Genomic DNA, 16,729 nt, shown 5'->3' on the forward strand with positions numbered 1-16,729 from the left:
TCGGCCCAAAGAGCGGCCGGAAAAACAAAGATACTGGGTCTAACTGGTTGTATTGAAATTGAAAATCGAGTTTGGTTTTGACTTAATCAACAAAAATTAATTGCTAAACCCTTGTAGTCAGTTGAAAATCTCTTAAATATATGTGATGATTGAAGTGCAGAAAAATGTGAAATACTATGTTCACAACATTTTCTCTACAAAATACTTACTATTCCTCATTACCTGCATGTTATTTGTTAATTTGTTCTCAATTGATGCACATGTCCATCTGATAAATTACTCAGAGAAGAGCCGAAAAAAGAACAAAAACAGCAGTTTTTATAGGAGCGTGATCCTTATGTCAGGAGATGTTCAGAAAAAAAATCTATTCTAGAAAACTATGTTTGTAAATCTAAAATCTGAACTCAAAAACAAATGACTTTAATTCCTCAGGTTGCACCGTTTGGCCAACACCTTAAAGCGCTCAGTAACTGACCTTGAACATTAAACAAAATATCATTCAATTCTCACACGTTAGAGAAAGTGCTGCCAAGGGCATGTCACTGAAGAAACGTGATGATCACTCTACCATGTCCATACCTATTAAAACAACATTCATTCTGCTGATTTGTCCCACTGTTAAAAGATCCACCCCCTCCTCCACAAGAAAACTGTTCATTAGCTCCACCATTTCCTCCAGAGTAACCTCCACCGCCTCCAGCTCCACCGTTACCTCCATAGAAACCACCACCACCTCCAAACCCACCCTTAGCATTTCCACCCTCTCCTCCTTGAAGATATCCTTTACCTCCTCGACCAGAAGGGCTCGAAGCACTTTGTCCATTACTGTAGAAGCCGCCGCCGCCGCCACCACCTACAATAAACGAAAACTGAGAAGCAGTTGCCCCATAAATGGCTTCTATTTGATTACTTACTTAAGAGCGTTTAAACGACGATTGGCAATATTATCAACCTAGTGCACTTCTCAATTTTTAGAAATTTATTTAAAAATATTATTGGGTAGTCAATTGCTAGAAATTGAACAGCCTATCAGGACAAAAGAAATGTACACGAGGAATGTACACTTAGGATTTTTTAGAAAACTGATATTCTAAGAGGGTAATTTCGTGTTAACAACTGAGTTGAAAACGTAAATTAGCCTCCGAAAAGGGTAAAAAAAGCTGACGTTTCGAGCGTTAGCCCTTCGTCAATCGCTCTTGGAATGGTTTAGGTCGTATCTGGCGAAAAGAGGTCAGCGAGTCTCCATTGACGGATCTCTTTCAGAGCGCTTTAGTCTGGAGTGTAGTGTCCCACAAGGGTCATGACTGGGCCCTCTGCTCTTTCTCATCTATGTATCCAAGCTATTTAGGGTAGTTGAGGATCACCTCCCACACGTGCATTGCTATGCCGTCGATACACAGATTTATCTGAGTTTCAAAGCTATTAGTAACACATCCCAGGAAGATGCAGTCCGTGCGATGGAATGTTGTATTGAGAAGATCAGGCGCTGGCTGATCCATGACAGACTCCTTCTTACTGACGATAAGACTGAGTTTATTATTATTGGAACTCGCCAGCAGCTTAACAAATTGTAGGCTATGAATATTAAAGTAGGTGGTTCAGAGAGAAAACCTAGTTACCAAGTTAAGAACCTTGGAAGCTGGCTTGATTAAAACCTGAATATGCGCCACCATATCACTAATGTATGTAAGGCAGGTTTCTTCTACTTGTATAATATTAGACGCATTAAGAAGTATTTATCGAGAGACAGCTTACTCACCCTGGTACACGCATTCATCACGAGCAGGTTAGATTACTGTAATGCTTTATTGTATGGCCTTCCCAAAGAGCAAATAGCTAAGTTACAACGCGTGCAAAATGCCGCCGCTAGACTAATTATGGATATCGGGAAATATTCTCACATTACTCCAGCACTCTTTGAGTTACACTGGTTACCTGTGCCAGCGCGTATACATTTTGTGTACAATTACAATACAATTACAATATGTGAATTTTCATATATCTAAAATCTTCATTTTAAGGTTCTATTATTAGCTTTTAAAGCCATTCACGGCCTCGCACCCGCATATATTAGCAATCTTTTGGTTATCAAACGTAAGTCCTCGTACAATCTTAGATCTAACTCAGGTATTTTATTAGAGCCACCAAGAGGTAAAATGCTGGGAACCCCGGGTGAACGTGCATTTCAGGCGACTGCACCGCATCTATGGAATGAGCTACCATTGCAATTACGCAATATTGGATCCGTAGAAATTTTTAAGAATTCAGTTGAGACTTTTCTTTTCAGGCAATTCTTTCAATAATGGTTAAGTTATGAATTGTATAAAGCCAAGTTAACTGTAATATGTAATTACTTTTTGAATTAGTTGAGAATTTAGTATTTAGAGACACTAATTGTAAAGCGCTATTGATCTGTCATTGTAGATAGCGCTCTATAAAAAATAAATTATTATTATTATTATTATTAAAAGCTTATCAGGACAAGACAAATGTAAATAAAGTGATGCGTATGCATATTGACGGATCGGTGGTAAATAAATGTGTACGATTTTTAAAACTGAACGGAAAACTCAGTTGAACCTTTGATATTATAAGAGGTGCCCCCGAGAAAAGAAAAACTTCAAAGTTAGAATTAGTAATTTCAATAATTAAGTTCTGATAAATCTTACTGTTGTCTTCCTGTCCTGATGGATTGAACACAATGATTGTTTTTTTATCTTCTTTCTCCGCTTACCTTCAGATTGACCACTCGTTTTTCCTCCATGTCCGTTACTTCCTCCTGTCCCCAATGGCCAGTTGTTCCCTGCATTTCCTGTTGTGTTTATGGACGCATCACACCCTGGATGTTGTTCCGATATCTTTTTAATTCCCCCTCCACCTCCAGCTATGATTAGGGAAATGTTGTTTTCTCTCACTACAAATGTACCTCCTCCACCTCCGGCAGTTTTTGGGTTTAAATTCCCTTTTTCCCCTTTTTGACCAACAAGTACATGAATGATCTCATCTTTGGTCAAATTGAAGTTTCCAATCAGTCGTGCCCCTCTTCCTCCGGTTTCGATAAAATTGTCCTCACTGTACCCCCCTGAGGCTCCTATTGCTTCTATTCTGTATTTACCAGTGCGTGGCACAGTCCACAGTTGAATACCACTGGACACTGTTACTTGTCCGTCATGGTCTTGATCTTTGTAATGACAACCAATCGACTTTGGACCCTCTGATCCAGTATTTCCAAGATTTGTAAACACAGCTGTAAATCCTGCATAAAAACACACAATAAAAGAAATGTTGTTAGAAAGAGATTGTCAAAATTTTCGTTGCCATTTCCAATGGCGCCATTACTGAGAAAATGTTCTTACAGCTACATAAATTATTGAATCACCGAAAAAAAAAAATGAAATAAAAACATCAGTCACTTAGAGTGTTCGAACAACTCGTGTTGTGCATTTTCCGACGCTTGCTCACGATTGTACTTTTAGAAGGTAGAAATCCTTGATATTCGGGCATTGACTTACTTCAATGCATTTAAGGATTACATTCAACAATAAGATATTGATTGCCGACCTGTTGAAATGTTTTTTTTGAGTAGCGGCATGATACTTTCATAAACTGTGCGGTTGAGCCATCACCAGGTTTTGTTGTTAGAGAGTCTAAAAATCTTAAGAGAAGAAAAAGTTTCCTTCCCGTTCCCATAATAAGAGTAGTTTTTCTCGTCAAATTATTCCAGTTTGTGGTTCGGCGATCACAAGTGACAGCGAAAAGAGGAGAGTGAAGAAGAAAGGAACTCCATGTGATCAAAGCTGATAAGTCGACTGAAAAATGCTATGCAGAGCAATTTTCATATCATTATAGCAAGTTTTCCGGGATTCAATTGGTTTTGCCTTACTTCGCCCTGTTATTAGCCCAGGAAACCCGCGTCAACTTGTAGCAGCTCGATTTTGATTGAGATGACACACGGCAGACAATATCCAAGCGCTCGCTTTTGAACAGGAAATGAAGTATTATCTGGCATGAAATACTCGTTACGAGAGGTACCGCTCAATCGTAACTGTTATTCAGGCCTTACCTTGTACACAGCCATACAGTTCTACCCTCATTGACATCCAGTCCTGCCACTCCACTGGTTTAAATCGAATGTAACGCGCTGTTATTGGTGGGTTAAGGTCGTGATAAACCACGGTATTCTGATCCATGTTTCCAGCAAAAACCTTTGAATTAACAACATAAGAGGTTTTCCATTAAATCTTTGATAAGAATTAATTTCATGAATATCAGTTATTACGATGTGAAAACAGCCCCACAACTCATTCATACACCATTCCTCTAATCGTGCCTCACTAGGGCCTCAATATCATGCAATCATTACTGGCGGTGCGTTTGCAAAATCCCTGCCCATGGTGATCCATAAATACTTCTTTTCCTGTTTAAACGGGAATCAATACACAATAAATCAATTTTACCTTCGTTTTGTTTTGTCCTGGGACTGTATAATTGTAAAACCTTTCTGTATCGTTGCCGTACTGTAGATTGTACTTTGTAACCCACTCCACCTGGTGTCCATTTCTTCCTTGTGTTGCCACACGTGTCACTCGAGTGTGCAGAATAACCAGATCAACTTGGAGCCACTGATCCGTATCATTATTTGCAGCTGCCCAAGATCCCGCTCTGTCAGGATTTACAACATGAAGTCTGCTCTGAGTGACGGAGTGGTTAGAGTCTCTCTCTGAAGAGATGCTTAATTGTCCATCAGAGATTTCACCGCTTTGCATGCCGAGAGATCTTCCACATTCTGTTTACGAAAGGTTAGCGGACGTTTTACAAATATAACTTATCTACGGCAGCGAAATAAAGGCAAGCTATGAGATCATGAAGTAATTAATAGCGCTTGTCTGTAAAAATCAGACAAATTCTAAATTTCGCGGCAAGGGTGAAAAATTCGATTTCTTTCTTATTTTAATATTAGATAGGCTAGACTATAACTAGCGGTAGAATTACGAAAAGCTGCTAAAAATGATGAACGGAATTTCGTTATTTGTATTTTTCTCTGAAATAAAAAGATATTTTGCCAAAAAAAGTATCCAGTACTTTTAGTTATAGTCTAGCCTATCTAACATTAAAATAAGAAAGAAATCGAATTTTCCACCCTTGCCGCGATATGTTTGATTTTTACAGACAAACGCTCTTAATCAAGCATTGAGCTAAAAAATGTCGTTAACATAATTTCAGAAACTTTCAACGAAATGAAGAGCCTTAAAGAGCTTCTATGATCAGATCAACTGTAATGCATACAATAATTATCAGCTGTAGAGGAAAGCCATTTCCTTACCTTTCACGCATCCATACAGTTCCACTCTCATTGATATCTCATCTTCCCACTCCACTGGTAGAAAACGTATGTACCTTGCTGTGATTGATGGGTTCAGGTCGTGATAAACAACATTGTTCTTGTCTGTGTTTCCGTCAAATTCCTGCATCATAATAGATGTGAAATATATCCTGTGTGTTTTGATATAAAATGCACGGTACATGTCCGCCTTGTATACTTAAGAACTCGTTTAATAAAATTTATGTAATTATATTATGCAATGTTTTCGCTGGGTAAACCGTGAAATATTTCACGAGCGATTTGATTCATGAAATTCATCCCATGCCACCGTACGGCAAAATTAAGTCGAACTTTTTCTACAAATTTCTATCTGAGGTTAATCAAAAACTGGATAGATGAGATTTTTACTCCGGCAAAGAAAATGATTGATGTATGAAATTTTCATACATCGTAACAATTTTCTTGAACAACTGCCGACTCGTGCATCGTAACAAATCGAGTAACGAAGAGGATTGTTTGTACTAGCAAACTACTCAAAGAACACATTGGGAAGTTTAAGTTAAGGAATGAACTTGGCTTTGTGTACAATGAGCTGTTCATGTTTTAGAACCCTTCCAGGCCTCTGATCACTTTTACCTTTACCTTTGATATGGTTTGTCCTTGTTCCGTGTAGTTTTGAAATCTCACTCCATAGTTGCTGTATTGTAGCTTGTACTTCTTCACCCATTTGTTATGTTGATGGGATCCCTGTGTTGCTACTCGTGTTACTTCAGTGTTTTGAGCTCTGAGATCGAGCTGAAGCCACGGATTAATATCCTTCTTATCAGCTATCCAAGTCTTCCCTGTGTGATGTAATCTTGCAATTTTCGCGTTATCCCTGTGTTTTTGGGACGAGAAAGTTATCTGCTCATCGGTGATTGCACCACTTTCCATACCTAGCGTTCCTTGGCAACCTAAATCTATTTTAAAGCAAAAGGAAATCTAAAATTACCAAATAAAAAAAGAGAGTCGCAACACCTTAATATACCTGAAATTGCTCACACGCCATCGGTAGATATTTTCCATTTTACATTATCTGAGTACATTTTGGCTTCTGCCCACATCAGGTGTATTTTCTTAATGAGAAAATATCTCCTTAATGCTGTTTACATGTTTGTGAATGAACGTTGTTGCGAGGAGCTTGGTGTATAATCTTCCATTTTAACAGATTAAGAGCATCAGATCTCTTCATTGATGTTATCAAGCATTTTCTCACATAAAACTTTGAAAGCCCGCAATATACAGAAACCTCGTTTTAATCATTTTTTCAACCAATTGTTGGATTAAGTGATGAAATTCATCCTTGAATTGAGTTGATATGAACCCAAAAGGGACGAACGTTTTTAAAGCGGTGTGATAATATCGTTCACTCATGATAAACAATTAGATATTGGTTTAAATGTAGTACGAAAACGTGTCTGCTGGCTCATTCAACGAACGTGACTAGAATAATGTTCAATCAACCTTAAAGGTAAAGGTCTTTCAAAAAATTCCCAATAAACATGTAAAAGCTTGATTTTTTGGGAATTACGCAAGGCTATCTTTTGCCTATGATGCTTGCACAGTTAGCCTATTATGGAACCTCTTGAACCTTAGAAAACGAATTCAATAGTGACACTTTAACACTTGGCATGCGTATCAAAACTTTATGAGCGGGGAGATATCATTTTCAAGAAATATCAATGTGGTGGAATAAACCAGTTTTTTGCCGCTACCAGCGATTCTCAGCTCCGAGACCAAAAGGTGCTCTATAAAAGATACTCCTAACAGACAGCTTATCCGGGTTTCGAGGCGTAGAATTGTCATATGTAAGCCATTATAATTTTATTTTAATTGCCTTTCCTTGAACGTTGAAGCGGGCTTCTAGATTGGGTTCATTCTTTAAAATTACCTTTGATGGTGTAAAACTGAAATGCGTTGGTGTGCTCAAGACCACATTTCTTAGATTCCTCAAGTATTTTAATTTTCTGCGGTGTAGTAGCAATTGCTGAACACATGTCATTATTCTCAACTGCAAATAACCTGTAACCTGCTCTAATTACAGCCACTGCGCACATTGAAATGAAGCTTCCAGGCTCTGCAGGGTAAATTCCATTCAAGATAGGATCAGACCCAGTCATATCATGGGTTAAACCACTCGTACCAGGCGATTCGTAGCATCCAACACTTTTATGACCTGAAAGAGTAAACAGCAAGCAAAGCTGTACAACATTGTAACTATCAACTAGACTGGGTACCAAAAATGTAAATAAGGGGGGTAAATTTCTAAATAAATTGTGGTACTACGTCGGCGGGAGAGTATAACAAGGTGATCTGGTACTGTCAACCAAGTTGTTAACGTATACCTGCCGCCGTAAAGAGTTTCAAGCTTAAGTTTCGAGCGTTAGCCCTTCGTCAGAGCGAAGAACGAAGAGATAAGAAGCACGATAACCTATATTTTTTATTGTAGTTTATGAAAGACAATAGTAGGGAACATTTAAGGAAAGTTAAAACAAATTTCTCGAAAAATTTTTTTTTTAGAGGAATCATCTGAAGTCGTCTCGTATCCTCTTCAGAGGGCAAAAGTGTTCTTTTCAACAAATTAAAAATTCCTTTAGATATTTTCAAACAAGCCTTGATTTTGACACTTAAAGCGTTCTTTTCAAGAAACATTATTTGCATTTGTATTTTATTTTTCCATTCATACTCCGGATCAATGTCAGTCTTGATCTAAGGAACTTCGCACCTACCCCTCCCCCAACCCCAACCACAGTCAACTGATAACCAGCTTGAGTTAATTTTGGGTCAGGGGAGGGGTAGGTGTGTGGTTCCACTTTGTTTACATTTTTCAAATTTTTCGAATTTTTCTTGATCTGCAACAGGAACTTTTTGCAGAAAAGAATTCAGAGAAAAAAAAATGGTCCAAAATTCTACTACCATTCAATCCAAAAATGAAAAAGTTCCAGTAAGCAGGGAGTTGATACGAGTAGGGTTTTCGATGGATTTTGCTGTTGTGTCAGTTCCCTTGGGTTATCAGAAAATTCCCCCCACAAAGATTTCCAATAGAATCTAGTGGTAGGTCTGCTGCAAGGGAAGTATGCAAAAAGCAGTTCTCTGGAGAAGTCGTGGTCTTCTCGAAACGCAAATGATTGCTCCCACAAAACACAAAGACACGCTTATCCACAAAATTAAAGTGAAATTGTGTTTTACCATCACACATCACATAAAATGGGTGTATGAGCGACAATTCGCCTTAAATTTAAGCAAATTTTATTGAAACAGAGGCTTTAGCAAGATTTCCTTAGAACATAATATTTCAATATGCACAGAATTCTTTTAAAAGAACACAGCAGCATAAATAATAACTGCTGCTTTGTTTTAGAAAAGTATGGGGTTATACGGAAATATTTGCAAAGCTTTTTAGGGCAACTAAATCCAAATCATGGGGATCCATAATTCCAGCCTTGCGAGGCACTGCGGTTGTAACATGGATAACTTGGTATAAAATGTTTACAACACTCTTACCCTTAATGTAATAGACATGATTGATTTGCTTTCCCCCTTTACCACCAGAGGGACATTTTTGCGATGGTTGGTTATACTTGTGGAAAGTCTTTATGGCCGAAGCACCGGCTTGGCATCGTCCACCATCCTGAACAGCAAAGATGTGAAATCTTTGCCTCTCGGCAGCACGAAAGCATTTGTCGATGGAATCATTCCTTGTTGAGTAGTTACCATCCAGGATATCATCTTTTCCTTCCAATGTTTCTATGGCAGGACTGGTTGTATCGTCTTTGAAGCAACCAATTGACTCGTAGCGACTTGATGCTATTAAATAAAGTTTCAAAGTTTTCGTCAAACCTTGAATGAGACGGTCACTATTCTTATTATGATTTTCTTCTACCATTTATGGACACACTCTCTCAGGTATCTTGTGAAATATTTAATTACGAATTCTTCCTGTAATAAAAGCGGAATTGTGATTATCCCGTCTATCTTTTAATCTTATCTTTTAGTCTTGGGAATTAATGATCAGAGATTTCACATGTGGCGGATGAGAAGATGAATACAGTAATAAAAAGAGGTGCGAGAGAGTTAAGAAAACCTGAGGATCTCCCGACAAATGAGCGTCTTTTCTTCAGGATTTAAAGCTACTTCCAGACAAGTATTTATTGAAAAAGGAATTTATTACATAAATCTCAGATACGAGATGTCAAATTTAATGGTTTTTGAAGTTTTTGCTTGCAAAATTTTAACTCTTTTACTGCATTGAGCTCTAATTCTCAGTCTGTTGGTGTTTTGTATTTTGAGGCGCTCTTTAAAGGGTCGCGAATACCCTTTTAAACTGGTCTATCGGGGTGTCTATGACAAGCCAATTGTTCTCTTATGGAGTTGGGTCTTCCTAGATTTTTTCTTCTTTTGGTTTGTCTGATGAAGGTAAATGATTTGATGCGTTGTTTTTCCGTTATATAGGTAAGCCTCTGCAGTATCTAATTCACTATTTAAGAGCGAATGCCCACTAACACCGAGTAGGAGATGGCACACGATAGAGAACCAATTTCCATGATAATTTTTTAAAGATACCCATTGGTGGCCAACGAATTTGGTGAGTTTAATTTGTTTAAATATACCTTTTAAAACCAAAAAAATTAAAACTTAGAACACCCCACGTGTCATGAAAACAGCTGAAATAAACATATCTCATCCCCTCTCAAACAATCTACTCTGATCTAAGTTGCATGGCATTAAAATCCTGTTTTAAGCATAGAAATGTCTCTTTGAAGGTTAACCAATTTTGTTAGTCAATTTAAAGACCTGTAGATTTGAATTGTTACGCTAACGATCGCTAAAAATTCGCGTACTTAAAATTCTCTACTTCGTGCACTTTTTCAAGCGACATTTTCTTTGCCCGGTAAAGCTCTGAATCGCTTGAAATTTCGAATCCTTGGAAAAGGAAATGTTTTTATAAAAGCAGGTATACAATTAATTTCCGGGCTTTCATTGAGTACTGAGCACCGTGGCTTTAAAAATTGGGAAAATCCCGTCAATTAACTGTCAACAAATGGTAACAATGAACGTATGCCTTGAACAAAATATTTGTATACTTGGAAATAAATCCTTTTTTACAGTTAGTCGCAAGAAGCCTTCATCGAAAAAACTGCAGTCGCTTTGAGAGGAATGCACACGTCAGCGTTGAGGAATAAGTGGCTAAGCCAATGTTATTGAAATGTTCCAACAGAACTTTCATTTTGTCATGCCGTAAAGTTCGTCGGGAGCATGGGGAGAAAATCTTTGTCGCCGTCCTGTATACACTCTAGGATTGTTAACGACGACGACTGATTATAATGAAGTGTGTCAATTAAATGTGCCCCTAAGATGGATAAAATGGTGGTAACCCTATTCTCACTCGATTCCGATTTTGTTCTAATAGCTGTCTCTTTAAAGCCTTTTAAGGTGGGATATCCGTTTCATTAATTTTGGAATTCATTTACTGATGTCGCAACCTCGTTCCCAAGGTTTCTCCCCTTCCCACCCCAATCTAAGAACTAAGTGGTCGATGTAATGAAATGGTCGCTATTGTTTTTCCTCGATGTTGTCAATTTGTTCGTTTCCTTGAAAGCCCTGTAAAATAGTTCAGCTAATGGCCCACAACACATAATTAGTAATTTAATGTTCTGTTTACTTTTTTAGCTGCTTCTCATTCCTCATGCAGTTAAAACCTCAGGGTCTAACAATCGCATAATCACACTTTTTTCTCTACGCTTTTGTATAGATTAGATCGATTATTCAACGTTGCTTCCTTGAAAAAGAAGAAAAAAAATACACGAGTATAAGAGGTCGCAATGTTCGCCTTTGGGAAAACGTGTGTCGCCGCCTCAGTTTTTCATGCTCAAAGCATGAAAAAGTTCCAATAGACTTACTTGCTGACTGCTGTAGTATATCTACATGATGGGAATTTAGGTTTCGTCTATTCGTGTAGCTTCTTGGTATTTTGTTTTGCTTCTAAAAGAACATGGGAAAAAAAAGCTGGGAAAATTGAAAAAAAAAACCGTGTAAGTTCATTCGGATCAGGGCGACACTAATTTTGAAATGTCTGACGATAAAACACTCACGGAAGTAAATATTTAGTCAATATCCTATTCAGAGGATCTAAAAATGCAGTTCTTCAGCGCTGTGGATTACTGACGACTAAACAGACTAATTATAATGTAAAAATTTTACAATCCTTTGCTTACGGGTTTGGAGAATGTGCTATTTGTTGACTTCCGATTGACACGCTTTTGTTGTGATAACCGCTATTTTGAGAGGCTTCCTACTCGGCGCTGGTAAAAACACTGTAAAAACACTATTTTGGTACCTTTTAGGGGTGTTTCCGAAATTCTCTGACGAGCACTCCTGTCATTTTTATATGGGAGTACCACCTGGGTTAACATTGACCTTTCAGATGTAACAGTTAGTCGCAAGAAGCCCTACATCGAAAAAACTGCAGTCGCTTTGCGAGGAATGCGTATGTCAGCGTTGAGGAATGAGTGGCTAAGCCAATGTTATTGAATTGCTCCAACAGAACTTTCATTTAGTCATGCCATAAAGTTCGTCGGGAGCATGGGGAAAAAATCTTTGTCGCCGGCCTGAATACCCCCTCGGATTGTTAACGACGACGACTGATTATAATGAAGTGTGTCAATTAAATATGCCCCTAAGATGGAAAAAAAATGGTGGTAACCCTGTTCTCACTCGATTCCGATTTTTTTCTAAGAGCTGTCTCTGAAGCCTTTAAGGTGGGATATCCGTGTCGCTAATTTGGAATCCATTTACTGATGTCGCAACCTCGTTCCCAAGGTTTCTCTTCTTCCCACCCCAAAATGTCTAGCGATAAAATACTCACGGAAATAGATATTTAGGCAATATCTTATTCAGAGGATCTAAAAATGCAGTTCTTCAGCGCTGTGGATTGCTGACGACTAAACAGATAAATTATAATGTAATAATTTTACAATCCTTTGCTTACGGGTTTGGAGAATGTGCTATTTGTTGACTTCCGGTTGACACGCTTTTGTTGTGATAACCGCTATTTTGAGAGGCTTCCTACCCGGCGCTGGTAAAAAGCCTGAAACTAATTTTTACACTCTATTTTAGGCCAGCATTTACTCTCTTAAGAATGTCAATTTCAATTTCTCCGATGTATTACCGGATACAAAAAATGTCCCTTAAAAAAACACGCTAAATTACAAATTATTCGAAGGTGAATTCTAGTGAATTTCATCGGCTTACCATGACCTCTAAATTTTATTCACTGGCGTAAGATTGAAGTCAAGTTACTTGCAAAGACTTCAACAGCAATGTTGAAAGCACGAAACGGTTCTTTCTATGATGCCAATTCAAAAGGGCGAATTCTATGTGAAGGTACCAATCACGTATTTTTCGGATGCCTTTCAGGACATTTTGGCTCGTGACGGCTTTTTTATTTCATGAAAGTTTAAAAAGATGTTTCTAGAAAAAAATCACGTTTCTTAAGCCACTATAGGGTATCTTCAGAGAAAATATGAAGAATTTTGATTTTTCGAGATGTACCACGAATTTCCATTTTCGCTCGGTCTTAGTGGACATTCTCTCTTCAATGTATACAATAAGTCTATCTCGTTGTGCTACTGAATGATTAACCAGGAGTAAAGACAGAGGGTACCTCTAAATTTTCATTTGCTTCTAGTTCAGCAGCAGTGCTCATCAGCAACGTACAAGAAAGTGCGATCCAGAATTATTGAATTGAACCTTTTTTATCCCTCTATTTATGCAGGAAAATGGTCTGGCATGCTAATATTGACTTTTTCTGCATACGACTTGAAAATTGTCAGTTTGCACTCCTTTGGTGTACACATGATCCACCCAGGATTCGCCAACCAGACGGCAGTTCAGAACTTTTTCCCTAGTGCATAAAATCTATCCTAGACCACCTTGTCGAGTTTTCCTTTGCTTTTGCGGGCGCCACTCAAGTCAAAATGAAACTGAAACCCCGGAAACAAATGAATACTTATCCACCATGTCTTTGATAAAAGTGTAAAGGTATTAATTCGAAAAAAGATTTGATATTTGAGTACTGACTATATTACCGATAGCTTCTTTGCGTATCTTTTTTTAATACGCCCCCGACTGAAAATGGACGGGTGATCTAGCGCCTAATGCAATTCTAAAATAAATGCGTCCTAAATAGTAGCAAAAGGTCATTTCTCCCCCCAGTTCACAGCATACAACAATACCTATAGGTACTAACCTAAATTCACACACTTGTACTTGACTTCCAAGTATTTATATGTGCCTGGGCATGGATCCCCAAAAACTAAAGAATCTGCATGCAGCTCGCAACTAGCTTCTTCGTTGCACTTCAACCGCACAATGAAAAGAGAGTTCGCAGCTTTGCAGTTTATATCGCTAACTGCGGAATGATGGCAAGTGTTTGAGTCCAGTCTACCATAATTTGCATCCACAACGTCGATAGTTCTTTGGTCATTATCACAACTTATGGTCCTTTTTCCTCCTTCGCAAATGATAACAGACCATAATTTCTCTAAATAAGGAGGAAACAAACAACACTATCAATACGCCAAAAGTTTTGGAATAATGTTCACTTGCAGAGCACCCTGCAATTTTGCTAGTCTCGTGCCGGCGTCTGTTCACAGTTAACAGTTAACTTTTTTTTTAATTGTGAAAACATTGTTTGGTACCTTGGCTTGTTACTGACCTGTGCAGTTGGTTCCATTTCCCTCATATCCATCCTTACAAGTGCATTTGTAAGATCCCAAGGTATTGTTACACTCAGCATTTACATCACAGTCGTGTTTTCCTTCAGTGCATTCGTTGGTATCTAAATCAACAAAAAACAGTTTTGTTTTCTGGTCATTCCTTTTGTCACATGACAGGTGCCATCGAGAAAATAGAGAGTATAGTATTTTGGTTACATGTGCAGTTGGTTCCATTTCCTTGAATTCCATCTTTAAACGTGCAATTGTGAGATCTTAGGGTATTGTTACACTTAGTATTTACATTACAATTTTGTGTTCCGATCATACACTCATCTAGATCTAGAACACGAAAAGGAAAATAATGTAAATGAGACCATTTTTCTAACTAATCTGAAAAACTGAAGGTAACAAACGGAGTATGAATATGTCAGAACTAGTTACCAGTGCATTTGGTTCCATTTCCTTGAAATCCATCTTTACACGTGCACTTGTAAGATCCCAGGGTATTGTTACACTCAGCATTCACATCACAACCGTGTGTTCCGTTCAAACACTCATCTATGTCTTGAGTGATGAATCCCATTCCAAGATGAACCATGAGAAACAAAAGAGTTGTTCATATGTAAGTCCTCTTTTGTATTTTGAATAACTTATGCCATTCTGGATTATTCTTCTCGCAAGCCATGAAAGGCAAAGGCTTTTACCTTCGATGTTCTGTGACTATCAAACTATTGAGGTGTTTGCGGTTGTTTGGTATTCATCCATTTCAAATAAGTCTGCCCAATCACCTTAAAGAACTTCAATTTGAGAGAGAGGCCTGCGGAGCTTATCACTTATGCATCATTTTTCTGGCTTACTAAAAATACAAGATTCCTTACCCTCATCACAATCATGGCCTTTAAATCCAGATCCATTAACACGGAAACAGTGATAATCTCTGTCTGTAAACCTAGCTTGGCATGTTGCGTTATTCTTGCAAGGATTTTGCGTACAAGCATTCCAAACATCTTTAAATTTAATTACATATTTAATGATTAAAATAATAATGTACCTGAACACGAGCGTCCATCGCCAGTGTATCCTTCCTTGCATGTACAGTAATAGGAACCCACAGTGTTGGTACAGTATGCATTCACGTCACAGGCAATGTTTCCACTGATGCATTCATCATGATCTTGTTGGGGAGTGAAAAAAGAAAAAAGTAAAATTTAACCAACATTAATTTAGCAGGGAACAGTACATTGTACTAAATTGACAATCATAGCCAGATAACACAAAAAGAATGTTTGTATTTTCTTCCAACAAAATGAACAATGCCTGCAATATTAACCCTTTAACTCCTAAGAGTGACTGGCATCTAATTTCTCCATACCATATCAGCCCTGAATCAAACATTAAGATCACAAGAATAAAGGAAATGATCACCAACTAAAGAAACTCTTGATTGTCAAACAAATTCTCCTTGTCAGCACCTTAGTAAATGTACAGAGAACAGTATGGAGAACATGAATACTGATGTTAGGGTGTAAAGGGTTAAAGCAAGAATGTTTTTCAAAACTTTACAAAAGTGTAGTTTGGTTAAATCTTGTCTATTTGCTTGTAATTTTTTTCCCTTTAGGATATTTTTTTCCCTTTTTACTAAACAACTGAAACTGCGCAATGCATTGTTTTCAGGACTGGTGTGATTTTTTACATCTTAAAGCAACCAAGGACGCTACCAAAAAAAGCGACAATTCAAACAAAGAAAGAAAGCTACAACGGGGTAAATGTGATTTACCTTCCAAATTCATATCACAGTAAACCAAAACTGCCTTCCCATTGCCAGATGGATCCAGCCAGTAATTGTTGCTTGGTGTGTCTTTCCCTTCGCTTGCTGTTATTTCTTGGCATGAACGAGCTGGTAACCCCGGTATCGAACCTAAGGGAGCTGGTACGGGTAAAAATGTTGAAAATAAAGTATTCGTAAGCGCAGATGGTAAGGAAAAAGTGAAAAGCACGAGAGAATAAGAATGAAGCTCGAGTTCCATTCACTTGAATGTCCTTCTTTGGTTGTGAAATATTTCAACGTTCTGTCAAGCACAACCCTCTAGGGAGACAGGACCCCTCTCGCATAAAGCCCTCGTTCGAGCTTCCAATTCTTCAAAGTTCTTTACTGACCCTAAGCTTCTTGTAGAAATAACACAATCATTTGGTGTCAATGTTTTTGCATGTATCACAGCTGCTTTTTTTAAAAGAAGTTAACAAACATTTAAACTTAAAGGGAAAAAGAAAAGGATAAAATTTTCTATTTTAATTTGATAGAGCAATTGATACCAACGGGCACGGGAGATTGGAAAACACGGACTGTAAGCAGCATGATTTTTATTCAAAGTGCTTGGTTGAGTACTTACCTCTTCCGTTTAAACGGCGAATATAAAACCACGCTGGGTCTGAGCGGAAATTTTCGGGTCTTGCATCCTTTGTGCGGTTGTTTAATTCACAGATCTTTTCTTTTCTGTTGAAATTGTAGCTCTGGCAGATAATTTCCCTTTCACATAAGATATCACAGATGTGAGGAGCCGCCACCGCCATTCTCTTAAAAGTGAAACCTTTGAGAGCCATGCCACGAATGTTAATTTCTATCCTGCATTGATCCTCAGCGATTACAATG

The 16,729-nt window shown here is 38.0% G+C and overlaps 1 protein-coding gene across 1 annotated transcript in view; it reads right to left on the reverse strand.

Annotated features, from left to right (window-relative positions):
• Positions 1 to 539: 539 nt before the first annotated feature.
• LOC131797299 (uncharacterized) overlaps positions 540 to 16,729 on the reverse strand; it is a 35,018-nt gene continuing 18,828 nt past the window's right edge. Inside the window, exons 7-10 of the mRNA XM_066170984.1 lie at positions 14,521 to 14,643; positions 14,079 to 14,201; positions 2,735 to 3,256; positions 540 to 853 (exon numbers count right to left, since the gene is read on the reverse strand). Coding sequence (XP_066027081.1) covers positions 540 to 853; positions 2,735 to 3,256; positions 14,079 to 14,201; positions 14,521 to 14,643 — 1,082 coding nt within the window. The remainder of the gene's footprint in view (positions 854 to 2,734; positions 3,257 to 14,078; positions 14,202 to 14,520; positions 14,644 to 16,729) is intronic.

The sequence above is a fragment of the Pocillopora verrucosa genome, chromosome 8 (assembly GCF_036669915.1).
Source record: "Pocillopora verrucosa isolate sample1 chromosome 8, ASM3666991v2, whole genome shotgun sequence".
NCBI lineage: Eukaryota > Metazoa > Cnidaria > Anthozoa > Scleractinia > Pocilloporidae > Pocillopora > Pocillopora verrucosa.